The 15,517-nt window shown below is 44.2% G+C and overlaps 1 protein-coding gene across 3 annotated transcripts in view; it reads left to right on the top strand.

The window, feature by feature from the left end:
• MAPRE2 (microtubule associated protein RP/EB family member 2) overlaps positions 1-15,517 on the top strand; it is a 138,227-nt gene that overhangs the window by 47,850 nt on the left and 74,860 nt on the right. Inside the window, exon 1 of one of the 3 annotated variants that reach the window (XM_060243833.1) lies at positions 7,433-7,672. The exons of 1 other annotated variant lie outside the window; for it this stretch is intronic. In XM_060243833.1, coding sequence (XP_060099816.1) covers positions 7,554-7,672 — 119 coding nt within the window. In that variant the 5' untranslated portion in view covers positions 7,433-7,553. Of the gene's footprint in view, positions 1-7,432; positions 7,673-15,517 lie in introns of those variants that run through there. One more of the 3 variants, XM_060243835.1, reaches the window with a different exon arrangement.

Here is a 15,517-nt window from a genome sequence, read left to right as displayed (position 1 = left end):
CACACTAAAATGGGTTTTTTGACCCATATTATATAGAGATCTGACAGATGGGGATCGTTAGTTGCTAAGGAGTCATTGATGGCCTGGTGATGGCTTTCTTGAATAGATATTTAATTAAAACAATAGATCGGGAATTCCATGCATTTGTTAGAACGATGGGTTAGGATGTGACTGAATGATTTATTACTGGTTTTGGCTGACACTCAGGAAGGGATCCTTTAGGAAAGACAAAGACCTTGAGTGGTAGGATGGGTCTTATCATGAATTTGAATAGAAGTAGCAGAGTGGAGAAGATGGGTTGAAGGAAGAGACCATCGACAGCAGAAGATCAGAGTGAGAATAACACTTACCAGCAGTTCCCATGTTATTATGTATCCTGTCTGGGCGGAGGCGTTGGGGGGGGGGAATAGGTGAGACTACACTGAGAGGCAGACTTCAGGCGCCAACCAGAACAAGCACTCTATGGGGTCCACTTAGGCTTCCCAACCCCCCCGCCCTGGCGGGGGCCCCTCGAAATTGCATCCTCCTCCCCTGATCTCAAAAAATTTGGGGGCGGGGGGGAGAGAACATACCTTTAGGCATCATGTTGTACAGCTTCTGATCCGTTTTAAAATGTGTCCCTTTAAGGCTGCACAGGAAACAGGAAACAGGAAGGGCTTAATGGGAAAGTAACAGTTTCCATGGAGAACGGCCCCTCCCTTTCTTTTCCTCTGGAGCCTTGCTTTCGTTTTCCCATCAAGCACATTCTGCTGGAGGAAGACCAAGTACGGTAAGTGTTTGTGTGAGAGAGGGAGGGGGCAGGGAGGGGGGATTCCCTGGTATGGAGGCCCTCCCCCCTTTAGAAAGCGTGGGGGGGAGGGAAATGTCTACTAGGCACTCTATTATTTCCTATAGAGAACGATTCCCATAGGGAATAATAGGGAATTGATCCGTGGGTATTGGGGGCTCTGGGGGGGCTATTTTTTGAGGTAGAGGCACCAGATTTTTAGTACAGCATCTAGTGCCTCTCCCCAAAATACCCCCCAAGTTTCAAAACGATTGGACCAGAGGGTCCAGTTCTATGAGCCCCAAAAGATGGTGCCCCTATCCTTAATTATTTCCTATGGAAGAAAGGCATTTAAAAAGGTGTGCTGTCCCTTTATATGTGATGGCCAGAACTCCCTTGGAGTTCAATTATGCTTGTCACATCCTTGTTCCTGGCTCCACCCCCAAAGTCTCCTGGCTCCGCTCCCAAAGTCCCCAGATTTTTCTTTAATTGGACTTGGCAACCCTAGGTCCACTCCACCTTTAGATGGAGTGTTTTCTTGGCTTGTTTCTGGTCGGACTCCATTTTGTTTCCAGGAATAGGAGACCCATTCTCTCCATACATGCATTGGGGTACTCCATTTTATCAGGCATCGCCTCTCAGTAACAATTCCCCCCTTTGCGGTCATGCTTATCCAGGGATATGATGACTGCACATTCGTGGTGCCAGGTGGTGCTGCCGTTGGGGAACTGCACTTCCAGAGAAGAGGCACAGAAAACAGAAAATGAGACAGTAAAGTGTCAGAGATAGGAGTGTTGACTAGAAAAATGGGGCACCAGCTCTCTGGGAGCTCATTTCTTCTTTAAGACCAAATCCAAAAATACCAAATTAAAATGAGGAGCTTCAGGACGTTTTTCTTACTGGATCTGCACTAATAAAAGGGTACGTTCGAATAATAATGGCAAAACGAACCTACTTCTGCCTGAGTACAATACAACAGGGCGAAGCTATGTGCAGGAAATAGGAGGATTCTATACTAAGTCAGCTTATCAGAAGCATCAAGATTATTCTTGGAGCTAAATAATGCAGTTATTGCCAAGCAAAACATGCACACGTTATACACGAAGGTTAAATATGTGGTGGGTTTGGCAGGCAGTCTGCCATTGACCCAGTTTACAAAAAAAATAACACCAGTCTATCTAACATAATTTTCTACCTACACCTGTGGTTGTTCATTCGTCAGAGCACTTCTTCGTGCCTGTCAGTAAAGTGGTGTTTCCCTTTTCCACAATACATTGGTTTACAATTGAATGGGAGGCTCAGGCTTAGTGATTTGGAATGGTTGCCCCAGTTACTAATTGCTCTCTCCCATAAATGGAATATTGGAGCCTCATGATCAGCAGAGGGAGCTGGCACATGCAAATTCCTGGGTTTCTGGGAAAATAGTCGCGATCCTGCATAAAGGCACTTGGGAACATAAATAAGACTCAGCAATTATTCATTAAAATAACACAACCCTAAACTTATTTTTTTTAATATATATAAAAAGCTCCTTCAGTTCATAACCCTCTCTCGGTACTGGTGCAACACACATACACTTATTATGACTTGAGGGGACTTAGCAATATAAGGCTGAGGCTTGGCGATACAAGCCTGCATTCCTTCTCTCCCATTGTCGAGCAGGCCCACATGGGCTTCTTTTTGACAGGGGCTCCCACAAAATGCAGACTGAATCCTGGCCACTAACTGGCCAGGGACAGTCCGTTCCTCCCTCCTTTGCTTCCCAGGAGATCCTGACATCAGGGTCTCCTCCCTTTCAATTGTAAAAGACAGTGTGTTAAATGTAGCCCCCTTTGCAGGAACTTCGGGAGTGGAGGTCACTTGTATAGTCGAGCCTCCTGACCTCATTCCCACAATCCTGCAGTATCACCCATATTTCTTCTGAGCATGCCTCATTTTCTAATGGGGTTGAGCATATGTAAAACAGTTGTCAAAAGGCATCATGGGAGATATGTTTCTGGCTTATTCTGGCGGCAATCGTTACTACCAGGTATTATTACAGAATATATACATAATATGCAAAGGGGTGTGATATTGTATTACTGATCAGTTGCAATGTCAGGCACACTCTAGTCGGCATACTATTATTAAACTCAATCTCTGCAAAGTAGGATCTGGGTGTCGTCGATGTTTCAGCGTCTGGGGCCATGGCCTTCAGCGAGCCTATCCTGACTCGGGCTTGCCTGGCAGGAAAGCAGGAGTGCCTGTCGAACCGATGACCTTTTCTTTGTTTGGCTCATGTATAAGAACAGTCTAAGCTTTCAGCATAAACCCCGATTGAAGGTCAGAGACAACAAACTCTATAATGTGGAGCCACTACAATATAGAAACCTGCACAGGGCCGATCACGACGACCCAAAATTTTTGTCAAAGACTTTAGTCTTTGGGTTGGGACCCCCAACCACCCAATACAGTAAAGAAAAAAATAAAACACAAAAAGGGTGGGGGGACTGACAGGTATTGAACAATATTACTTCCTGGCTTGCAGTAGTTCCAAGGGTGGGGAGTATGCAAAGCGTTCAATGCATTTGATCTGCTTGCAGACCCAGCAAACTTTAGCTATAAATGCTACCACTACTATAACTTGAAAAATTAAGATTACAACAATGGGGTATAGCATAATGTTTAGAATGCCCCCAGCTGTAGGGCTCCATCCAAAAAATACCTCCCACAAAGAGTGTTTGGCATCAGAATAACGTCAGCAGAGATTTTTGCAATCTGTGCTCCATTGTGTAAGACAGTGAGGGCGGCATTCTCCCCTGCCTCCTTGACCTTTTGCAATTCCTGACTCAAGAGGGGGTGAGTGAGTAGACTGGGAATGAGTTCTAGACCAAGACCAAGGGAGACGGGAGAAATAGACTGATACAATTCAGGAGATAAAATCATTTCCTGCTTCATCCAAATTGGGGTGGAGAAATTAAAGTCGCAGCGGTGTATGGTGGAAACATTGCAAAAACATCGATTGATCTTGGGGAGCATAGGTTGCACATAAAGTGAATTTATAATAGCATAATTGCAACTCGTCCTCAGGCAAACACACGCTTGGCCCACATATACCAAAGCTGATTGGGACTCGTTCATGGAGTCATATTGGCATTGCCCTGAGAGCTTTATTTCTGGGTTCAGGCAAGGGTGATGCTCCTCAAATGCATCATCTTCACATATAAATCCTAACCTTTCCTTAGGGGAGGGACGGTGGCTTAGTGGTAGAGCATCTGCTTGGGAAGCAGAAGGTCCCGGGTTCAATCCCTGGCATCTCCAAAAAAGGGTCCAGGCAAATAGGTGTGAAAAACCTCAGCTTGAGACCCTGGAGAGCCGCTGCCAGTCTGAGAAGATAATACTGACTTTGATGGACCAAGTGTCTGATTCAGTATAAGGCAGCTTCATATGTTCATATGTCTGCAACCTTGGACATTAACAGTTTTCCAACCAGAAGGGGTGTCTCTAGCCCATCTATTACTATCTCGGGTATAGAGTACTGTATCGGAATTCATTTGAAGACCAAGGGGGACAAACGGATATGCAATAAAAATGTCGCTGGAATCTACAGTAGTAATTAACAGTTGTTCCAGAGCCCAATTCTAGGGACCACCAGTTTTCCAATTGAATTTCTCTTTTGGTCATGTGTGCCTTTAGGAGATGCCGAATTTCTTGAGGAATGTGACCGCCCATGGTTTGTCTAATTATACCCATGGCGGTCGCTGAGTTAATGGCCTGTGCTTGGGTGCAAGCAGTTGCCAGATACACATTTTCCTGAAGAGAGAGAAGGTTGTCCGCTAGGAGGCAAAAGTCTCCTTCCATTACTTGTTCCCAGGTAATTAACAATGAACTGATAGCATGTTGTATGCCAGCCAAAGAATGCATAGATTGCGTGATAGGCTCTCCTAATTTAGCCGTGTCTGTGGCGGATCGTGATAATTTATTAGACAATACTTCCAGATTAGCTGCATCTAAGATCACCATGCCTGCTCCAATGGGTGCCACCCAGTCTGTGAACCACGTTTTGATCATCTGGGCAGCGTTTTAAACTGTAACATATCCATCCATTTTTCCCAGCCTATCTCACCAGGCCGAATATAGGGGTTGCATTGCTTAAGGCGAAGCGAGGAATTCAATCCTTGTAAATCAATTTTAACTTCTTTGGCTGACATTTGCGGTTTAATTAAGACCATCTCTTGCCAGTTTCAACACATGGGATCCTACCACCGGATATCTTCGTGTGTTTTAAAATATAATTGAACAAATTAACGAAGTTATCTTTGTCACTTCTAAGGTTGCCCATTATAACACTTTGGTTATCCCTTTGATTTCTTTCTCCATTCCAAGGTCATCCTTGGAATTTTGCTAATGGGTAGTAGAGTCCCTACTATTAAGTTATTTTATTGGCCTATAGTTTTTCTATGGCAGTGCAGTGGAAGTTTTCTGCTTTATGAGACTCCATGCCTCCAACATGCTAAGCTCAATACATCACCTCAATACATTCTTATCAGACATTTTAATTGAGTTTATGTCCAGAGATAACATCTCATTGATTTTGTCTATTCCAAACATTTCAGCTTCCCCATTTTGGCTTTGGAAGTGCCTAGCATTTACATACAAACACCTATATCTTGTTTTCCTTTCCATGTTTTTGGAAGTGTATATACCAATGACCTTTCAATTCCCTTAAATCATAGTCATTTCTTTCCATATATTCATTGTCAATTTCTATCCTACCCTAGAATCTGGAAGAATTTAATCATTCTATGTGTAACAGGGAAGCCATGGGAAAAATGCAATTGTTTCATCATCCAGAACCCAGCCATAACAGCATGAGCAACTAATGGCAACTGTATAGTGTGTAAGCACCTCTATGGATTTTCAGAAAAGGTGCATATTCCCTCTCATCTGAATGAAACTCTCTAGACAGAAGCTTACTTAGTGGAAGGAATAGTAAGACAATAGTAAAGATGTAATTTGGGTAACCTCATCCCCTCCACACATGGTAATTATTACTTGTTTCCTAAAATCAAATATTTGTTTACCTCACTGTTAATCTACTGAGAACTGTTGGTATGTAGGGGCTGAGAACTGTTGGTATGTATGTGGAGATCAAAGGAGCCTGACTGACAATGTTCATGAGTTGTGAACAAAAAGGAAGAGGTGCTTAACATGGCTATTTAAAGATCTGGTAACAGAAATGGTAATGCAAGTAACTACTTGTGAAATACACTACATCCTCTACTCCCCCCCTTCTGAAAGGATATTCAAAAGGAAGAAAGGCATCACAGAGGTTCAGTAAATGCCCTGAGGCTTTTAAAATGTATTTGAATTTTTCAAGGTGATTTCAGCACATTCTTTGTCTAAGAGAGCACCTTTTTCTGCTAAGCAGTTAGCAACAGAACCAGGAAGAAGGCAAACATTAGGAACAGGAGCTGTTGTGAAAGTCAGATTTTCAAGCCATTGCAAATCACGCCCCCCTTCAATCAATAAGAGCAAGATGTACATAATTGTATAATTAGAACTAAGAAATAACTTGCAAGTGTGCAAGCGTCAGGAACAGGACCTGTTACAAGTGACTGAAATTTGAAAGGAAACAAATGGAGAATTGAGAGCTGTGTGCCCTGTTGCTGATGTTTGGATTATTGCTGACATCTGGGTTTAGTGGGGGAGTCTGATGTTGATATTAATTCCAGTAGCTTGAGACCAAAAATAACTTGGTATTATCAGGGACAGAGATGATGGTGGATTATGAGGCTTTGAAAAAAGGCTTGGTTCTTGTTTTGTTTTTCCTCCTAAATGTAGGACAAACAATGACTCAAGCGCCTGAGTGTGACTGGCAGAAAAAACCCACACTGCATCTTTGCATGTCTCTGGACTTAGCATGGCAAAAATGTATGCTTCGGTTTTGTTTAATATCTCCATAATGTAATTTTAAGAGATGATCTAAGAGCCATGTAAATATGCTCTTTGGTGTGGTGCAATCCTGCCTCCTTACCCATTGAGAATTTCCCCTTCCACCGTGCTTTGTGGAAGCTTCAGCCAGCGTGATTTATTATAAAACGGTCGTTCCCCCCTCCCACGGTTTTAAACCTCCAGATTTTACCAAGTGTATTGTGTGTGTTTTCCCCTCTCTCTCGTCTACGCCTGTCAGCCCTCGATTAGAATGTGGCTGCTGTGGTTTCATGCAACTTGTATCTGAACTAAACATATATGTCCTTCCACGTTGCACCGCTGCTCGTTTTGTGTAACCTGGGGGGAGGAGGAAGAGATGAAAAAATGGTCAGTGTTGCCTCCCTTTTAGCCTCCCCCCCACCCCAGCACACCCTTAATGTAAAAAGCTGGCTCTTTGTATATGCAGCTGCATTTCTTGAGTGTGGGACTGAAGGGAAATCACCGAGGAAGGAGCTGCTTTCGGCGGGGGCGGGGGATCAACTTGGTGCTTGGCGTGCCAGATGTGAGGCCGGCCTGCTTGCCTGCCCCTTGTGCCTCTCTGGCTGCACTGGTGTGGTCGCGCGCGCTCTCGCCCTGTGTGAATTGAGCAGATATGATGAGTTAGCTGGTTGCCATGGCGAGGAGCCTCGTCACGTGTCCCGAGTGCTGCTCCCGGGTGTTTGACGTCAGCGGGCCGAGAGGAAAGGGGAGGGGGTGCGAGGGAGACGGACAGAATCCGTAGCAAAGGAGCAGACGAGCCCGGCGAGCCAGAGCGCGAGCCCGCCCCAGCTTCTCCGCACCGGGTGAGGGCTGCTTGCCTGTCGGGAGCGCTCCAATGCCTGGACCTACCCAAGCGCTGTCCCCAAATGGCGAGAACAACAACGACATCATCCAGGATAACGGCACCATCATCCCTTTCAGGAAGCACACGGTGCGAGGGGAGCGTTCCTACAGGTAACCAGCAGCTCCCTTTCTCTCGGGCTCCGCTGGGCGTGCGCGCACACTCACGGGCATGGGAAGCAGCAGAGCGGGGAGGTTTGCAGGGCTATTGCATAACAAAAACAGCGCTGCTTTAAACCGAATCTGGCGCGGCTCCCTCTTTCAAGCATGCGGCGTGGTCTAGCTGGTTGAGCCTTCGGCATTGTCCAGATGACAAAACATCTTGTGAATAGACTCCCTCTGTCTTGTACGGGCTTGACTTCCTTCCTAGTCGCAACCCCCCTCCTCTTTTTTTTTTTTTTGCTTTGCATATTTTGAGAAGCATGCCGCCTTGTGCACAACGATTCAGACTGCAACACTGCTGTCACTTTGCATTTGCGGCCGGGGAAGAGAAGGAGGCTGGGGACGTGGAGAAGGGAGGGGGGGGGGAAGGGGCTTGTGGCGATGTGGAAGGGAAAATGGAATCCTCTAGATTAAACTGCAGTCGGCGATGCTAAAGCGCCAGATTGATGGAGCTTTGTAAGGCTTGCGCAGCCTGATTGGTGGAAAGGTTGACAGCAGAGGTCAGGGTTTCATTGCCTTCCCCCGAATCTGGGATTTGGAAACAAGGTGGGCTGCGCAGCGGCTTCTGAAAGGGCATATAGCACCTTGTCTGCGCATGTCGACTCTGCCGCCTTGCAGGGAACACTGACCTTCCTTCCTTTTGATGTGCGACGTTTCCATTGCATTTCTTGCTGGTGGAGGAGGAGGAGGAGGACGGTGGCTAGGTTCTTTGTCACTGTTCTGAGCATTTTTTGATTAATGGCTGGGCATGTACCTTTGGGCGGCAGCCCCCACCCCTTTCCTTGAATTAACATATCTGACAATATGTTCCCCCCAGATAAGCTTATTAAGATCGTTGGTTCGCACAGTTCAATACAGATAACAATAAAATTGAGAATGCAATAGACGGGAGGGCTTTCTTTTGAGTTTCCTGCTTTCAAACACAAGAATAATAAAATACGATCATACATGTCTTCTTTATCGTGTTTCCGCCTCTTTCCCCTCCCTCAGCCTAGAATCACTCCCACCCCCCTCCCTCAGTTTATACTGTCGAGCGAGCTGCAGGAAATGAAACTGTCCCTAAAACCGTTGCAAAAATGTTTGGTGAAGCTGTGTCGTGAAGTGAAATGTAGCACTGAAACAAAAAGAAGCAAGTGTATTTGTTCAGCTGGATATTGGCTATCCCATTTTAGATGGATGTTGTTTAGAAGTAGTATTGGTGTGTTTGTTCTCAGTTCATTTAAACAGACCTGACTCTGGGATTATTATATCTTTTTTTTATTTGGGGAAGTGACAATAACATTTGAATTATTTGTGGAATTAAAGGGTTTTTTCCCCTCCTAGAATAAGCTATACACATTTAGTCTGTACTGCTTGAGTTTCCTAGGCCTTTATAGCTATTCAAAAAATCTCTTAATTACTCTCGTTTTTACTGATGTTGAAAATAACATATATAGATGCAGTGGTAGATGAAAATGGCAATATGAAATGAGGATTTCGACACCAATCCTTTCAGATGATAGTGTTTATCCTTTCATTTAAAAAAATCTTACTAGTTGGAAGCTAGAAGATCTAGTTTCTGAAATATATATTTCTCTTTTCTTCTGGGCCTGTTCCTCTGAGAAAAATTGACATTCATCTTCCTTAATAATAATAATAATAACATTTTATTTATATCCCGCCCTCCCCGCCGGAACAGGCTCAGGGCGGCTAACAACATCTCAATCCATACAGTAAATTATACAACGAATTTTAAAAACACATTCACCTAAAAACATTCCAATATTAAAATTAACATTTCTGGTGCTATTCTGTTAGATGTAAATATTATGGTGGAGTCACTTGAGGCGAATCCATCAGTTGTTCGGTTAGGTAAAGGCCATCCAAAAAAGGATGGTCTTGCAGGCCCTGCGGAACTGTTCAAGGCTCCGCAGGGCCTGCACTTCTTCCAGGAGCTGGTTCCATAGGTGTGGAGCTGCAATGGAGAAGGCCTGTGTGCGAGTGTTCTTTAATTTTGCCTCCTTCGGCCCGGGGATAGCCAGTTGGTTCTTCCCCACTGACCTCAGTGCTCTCTGGGGTTCATATGGGAAGAGACGGTCCTTCAGGTAGATAGGTCCTCGACCATATAGGGCTTTAAAGGTGATAACCAGCACTTTGTAACAAACCTGGTATACAACTGGCAGCCAGTGCAGTCCACGCAGCCCCGGCTGTATGTGCTCCCACTTCGGGAGCCCTAATAACAGCCTAGCCGCCACGTTCTGCACCAGCTGCAGCTTCCGGGTTCGGCACAGAGGCAGCCCCATGTAGAGGGCATTACAGTAATCTAATCTTGAGGTGACCATTGCATGGATCACTGTTGCTAGGTCCCAACGCTCTAGGAAGGGGGCCAACTGCCTTGCCCGCTTCAGATGAAAAAAGGCCGACTTGGCAGTGGCTGCTATCTGGATCTCCATTGATAATGAAGGCTCCAGTAGAACTCCCAAGCTCCTGACTTGGTGCGCGGCTTTCAGCGGCACACCGTCAAAAACTGGGAGAGGAATTTCTCCTCCCAGAGCACCGCGATCCACGCAAAAGACCTCTGTCTTTGTCGGGTTCAACTTCAACCCACTCATCCTAAGCCAACCTGCTACAGCCTGCAATGCCAGGTCGAGATTCCCTGGGACGCAGTCAGGCCGGCCATCCATTAGCAGATAGAGCTGGGTGTCATCTGCATATTGATGGCACCCAAGCCCATACCTCCGGGCAAGGGGGCGCATGTAGATGTTAAATAACATTGGGGAGATAACTGCTCCCTGTGGCACCCCACAATCTAGTGCGCGCTGCTGGGACAGCTCACCCCCAACTGCCACCCTTTGTCCCTGTCCCTTGAGGAAGGAGGAAAGCCATTGTAGGGCCGACCCCCTAACCCCTAACTGATGGTCGACCATATCAAATGCGGCCGACAGATCTAGCAACATCAGCACTGCCACGCCACCTCGATCCAGTTGCCGCTGGAGGTCATCTACTAAGGCGACCAGCACTGTCTCCATCCCATGACCCGGGTGAAAGCCGGACTGGCAGGGGTCAAGGATGGAAGCATCATCCAGGAAACCTTGTTGTGTGTGTAATGTGAGGTCAAGTCACAGCCAACTTGCAGCAACACAGTACAATTTTCAAAGCAGCAGACTAACGGAGGTAGTTTGCCATTGCCTTCCCCTGCATAGCAACTTTGGAATTCTTTAGTGGTCTTCCATCCAAATATTAACTAGAGCTGATCCTTCCTAGCTTCTGAGATCTGATGAGATCAGGCTAGCCTGAGCCATTCAGGTCTGGGTGCATCTTTCTTACTAAAATATAAAATTGTTTGATTAAAAGTGTTTAATCACATGTGATAGGAAAAATGAAGATTTGTTTATACATTGCTCAACATAGTTCATTGTATCAGTCTTACTTTCTAAGTGTGTGTATATTGGGTATGATGTACAGTCAAAAAGAATTTAAATTGTTGCTTAACATGCATAATATGCAGATAACTGATTTCCTTGACCAGTTCTTAAGGTTGCAATAGGAATCTTTCATAATTGGGGGAAAATTCAGAGTGTCATTTAGAAAGGTATGGTTGCCAGAATATTCCAAAAATACACTGTGTAGAATTCATTGGGATGGAATACATTCCATGATAAGGATTAACTGCTGGTATTCTTTTTTGAGGAGTTTGTTCATTTATTCCCTGACTTCCTAACTCAGCAGTGCAAGATTCCCTTATCAGTATTCAATATACAGGGCAGTGGTTGTTTACTTTGTCTTGTTTCCGTAATGTCAGATGGTTTTGGATAATGGCAAGTATGAGTATCATTTCCAGCATGTTGTGAGGGGAAGTATTTGTGAATTTCCAGCATTGAGCGGGGGGTTGGACTAGATGATCATGGAGGTCCCTTCCAACTCTATGATTCTATTATGAATGGAGCAGGGTGATGAGTACAGTGTTCTTGACGATCTGTCACATTGTAAGTGAAGTCAGTTTATTCAGTTTGCTCTGGATGGGGAAATATTAAATTATTATAGTAATCACCAGGGCTTTTTTTGAGAAGGAAGGCACAGGATTGCAGTTTGGGCTGGCTTGGTGTCTGGGGTGTGTGGCCTAATATGCAAATGAGTTCCAGCTGGACTTGTTCTGCAAAACAGCCCTGTGTGAAACAATGGTGATACCATGAGGTGTGGCCTAATATGGAAATGATGAGTTCCTACTGGGCTTTTTCTACAACCTCCCCTCGATCATCACTGTTATTATTTATAGTCTGCCTTTCTCACTTGAACTCAAGGTGGACTTTAGGTGTAGTTAAAAAAACCTTCCAGTCAATCAGTAAACAGATTACAAAATAAAACAACATTTGAATCTAATAGCAAAGATTCTTGGCCAGGGATTGTAAAATTGGGGGGGGGGGGGGCAAGAACAGCACATACAAACAGATCAAGATGGGTAGCCATATTTGTCTATAGCAGTAGAAAGGAGTAAGAGTTCAGTAGCACCTTAAAGTCTAACAAAATTTGTGATAAGACTATGAGCTTTCATGAGTCACTGCTCACTTTTTTAGATACAGCTGGAATGTAAGTAATTCTTAAAATTCCTTTGTAAGATAACTGCTACTTTTAAGTTAGCAACTGAATCCCCTGGGAGGTTAAAACATTCCCGCACTGGTTTTTGAATGTTGTGGTTTCTGATGTCAGACCTATGTAACAGTTATTTTACAAAAGAAATTCAAAGGGAGATTAGAGAGACTGCTAAATTGCAACTGATAACAAAGCTCAAGACAATGCACCCAACTGGATTGAATTGAGACCTAGGTTTCCTGTCTCATTGCCACTGCTGATTTATCTCTCTCCTACCTACTCTGCATAGTACCTACACCTACTACCTCTCTGCATAGCACACCTAACCCAATCATACCTTCTGTTGTCATTTGCCTGCTGATGTCATTTGGCATCTGAAATCACTCCACTTTCCAATATATAAGATAGGTGGACTAGCATTCTAGCTGTATCTGAGGTGAGCAGTGACTCACAAAAGCTCATACGCTACCCCAGGGCCGGACCTAGGGGGAAGCAGAGGAGTGCTTGCCTCGGGCGCAAAATTGGGTATGGAGTCCATGCTATTCTATGGGCCCATAAGATTGAATGGGCCCATAAGGGGGTGTCATTTTTTAATTCCCCCCCCCCCCAAAAAAAAAACCCATGTAGATCCGGTCCTGCCCTACCCTACCACAGATTTTGTTAGTCTTTAAGGTGTTACTGGACTGGTCTCTTTTTTAACCCATGCAAGCGTATCTTTTTAAGGCAACAAGACAATCAGTGTACTTTATCCCTAATAAAAGTCATTACTTGAGCAGATCTATTATACTGTAGCTGTGCTCCTTCTACAAGCATGCCCTCCTGAGCATTGGGCATTCTGCAAAATGACCGAAGCATGGAGGTCTTCCTGATAGCCTCAGGCAGACCATTTCATGATGTGGGGACTGCTATAGGGAATGCATATGAAAGAATTCTTGATTTTACCTGCTTGCTGGGTAGCACCTTCAGCAGGCTTTGCCCTAACGAAGAGAGCTGTTGCAACAGAACATAATAGGGAAGTGGTCTTGAAGGTATGGTGGTCCAATGCTGTTAAGGGTCTTGATGCCTAGAACATCTAATTCAGCTCGGTATCTAATTAGTGGAGGGTCTGCAAAGTGGGAGTGACATGCAGATTCTTCTTAGCACCGGGTAGTAGCAGGGTTGAAGAATTTGTACCAACTGAAATTTGTCTTTTGGGGTCTACCGGTATAAGTGCATTAGAGTAGTTTAGCCATAAAATAACCAGATACACAGTGTCAGGATAGTTGGCCATTTATGAAGATAAGTGAAATTGATACAATATATTTTTTGCAGTTGCATCATCTTGCTTCTCCAGCAGTAAAGCTGGATCAAGTATCTCTCCTAGTCTCTTTAACCAAGTCAGCAAGAGTTAGTCTGATCCCATAAAAAGTGGGGGACACCATGTCAATTCCAAACCCATGAATAATCCAAAACCTAGGCTACAAGGGCGGTAGATAAGTTAGTTCATATTTCATCAGGGTGCATTCTTTTCAGCCACCATGAAATTGTCATTACCTCAGCTGGTGTGGTTCTCTGAAGTCTGCCAAGATCAACTGAGATGGAAGCCTCTTTATGAAAATTAACAAATATAGTAGCAATTTGTGATGCAGCAGGATGCTATTAGACTACCATTATACTGTTATTTCCTCTGTATTGATTTACAAAAAAGAAAACAGTGCACACAGCTCATATGTTATACAACTGTTGTGCAACTTCTTACAGTAATTTTGCTGTACTTTATTGCTGGTACCTCTAAATGCATTGATAAGAACAAGAGAGTTAAAGATTGTTGGAAAAGTAGGTCAGTTTAAATAAATACGATTTTTTAATTCATATAATTCTTGAAGAAGCTGTGGTTGCTAATTGTTTGGTATAGTAATTAAAACATCAATTTGCGTTACAGCATTTATATTACCTATAAGTGAGTAATGCAGAATAGTTGACTGTAATGACTTTTGCTTTGTAGAATTTGCATCTGCTTAGTTTAAGACTAAAAAACCTCTTTATATGATATACCTTTAAGGACACTAATTCAGATAATCCTTTAAATTATGGCTTGGAGGCACACTGACTTGTGTGTTGCTTGGGTGTAGCTTCCTTCTCAATTTCCTGTTTCTCCTCCATGACAGCATGTTGTGTTGCCTGAAATGGAAAACCAAGGTTTGTCTTTGTTGTTCAGGCCATATGTGGGAAAGCATGGCTTCTGATTTTAGTTTGGAGCAAGCAGTGCTTGAATGACAGGAGAGCAGAGGGTCCTGCCCCTGCTTTGTGTGATGTCCATTATTTTAGAAGGCACCAAGAGAGTCATGATTTGTCCTTCACCTTCATTCAAGGGCTCCCTCATGTTTGTGTATATGTGTCTGCTCTGGAGGATGGACTTAACTCTGCCTTGCTTTGATTACTGTATGACCCCCAACTAGGGCATTTTATTCAGCTGGCTACTACCTGTCCATTCCCCCTCCCACGCAAACATGTACATGGTTGTGTCACATGTTCTCTCAAATCCACCATCAGAATCTGTTATCACAGGAACTCCAGTACACTGGCTGAGGGAACTTTCCAGCCAAGTGGAAAGTGCCTCACTTAACTGCATTAAAACTTCGCTTCTATTTAGGGCAATGCCAGGATCCCATAGAATCCCAGCACCAAGTTGAGCTGTGCATATACTTGAACTCTAGCAGGGTGAATGATCCGGAAAGAGTTAGGGGAAGCCAACTTACGGTTTTGTTGAGAGGGACAGGCAGAAAGACTTTGGCTTAGCAGCTGGACTCTTTACTTGCAACAAAATATGTCTGGAAATTCTGTAGGGTTAATGCTATTTTGTGGCAGTGTATGGTTAGACTGGTGCAGAGACTTCACTGGCTCACATGGGTTTGATTAGTGAAAGGACTAACCCACCACTCATCATTACAGTGCCATCTGCCCTTTATCTGTTCCTGTGGGTGTCCTGTTGGGTGAGCCCAGTAATTCCCTTTCTGCCTCTCACAAGCTTAGTTAGAACAAATGGAAGTGAGCTAGTGCTACAGACTGGAAATAAGGTTGGTAATGGGAATAAATCTTAACATTCATGATAACATAAGTCTCCCACTTTTTGTGCAGTTGAACAGAAATACCCAGTTGTTAGAAAGTTAAGGATGCTTCAAGATTGGGGCACAGGGGGAGCGTTTAAGTTCATTGGTTATTTTCTAGTTCTCCAAACCAATTTAAGGA

Source organism: Heteronotia binoei, chromosome 7 (genome assembly GCF_032191835.1).
Source record: "Heteronotia binoei isolate CCM8104 ecotype False Entrance Well chromosome 7, APGP_CSIRO_Hbin_v1, whole genome shotgun sequence".
Taxonomy (NCBI): Eukaryota; Metazoa; Chordata; class Lepidosauria; order Squamata; family Gekkonidae; genus Heteronotia; species Heteronotia binoei.
Note: the sequence above shows the minus strand (reverse complement) of the source record. Positions and strands in the feature narration are given on the sequence as shown.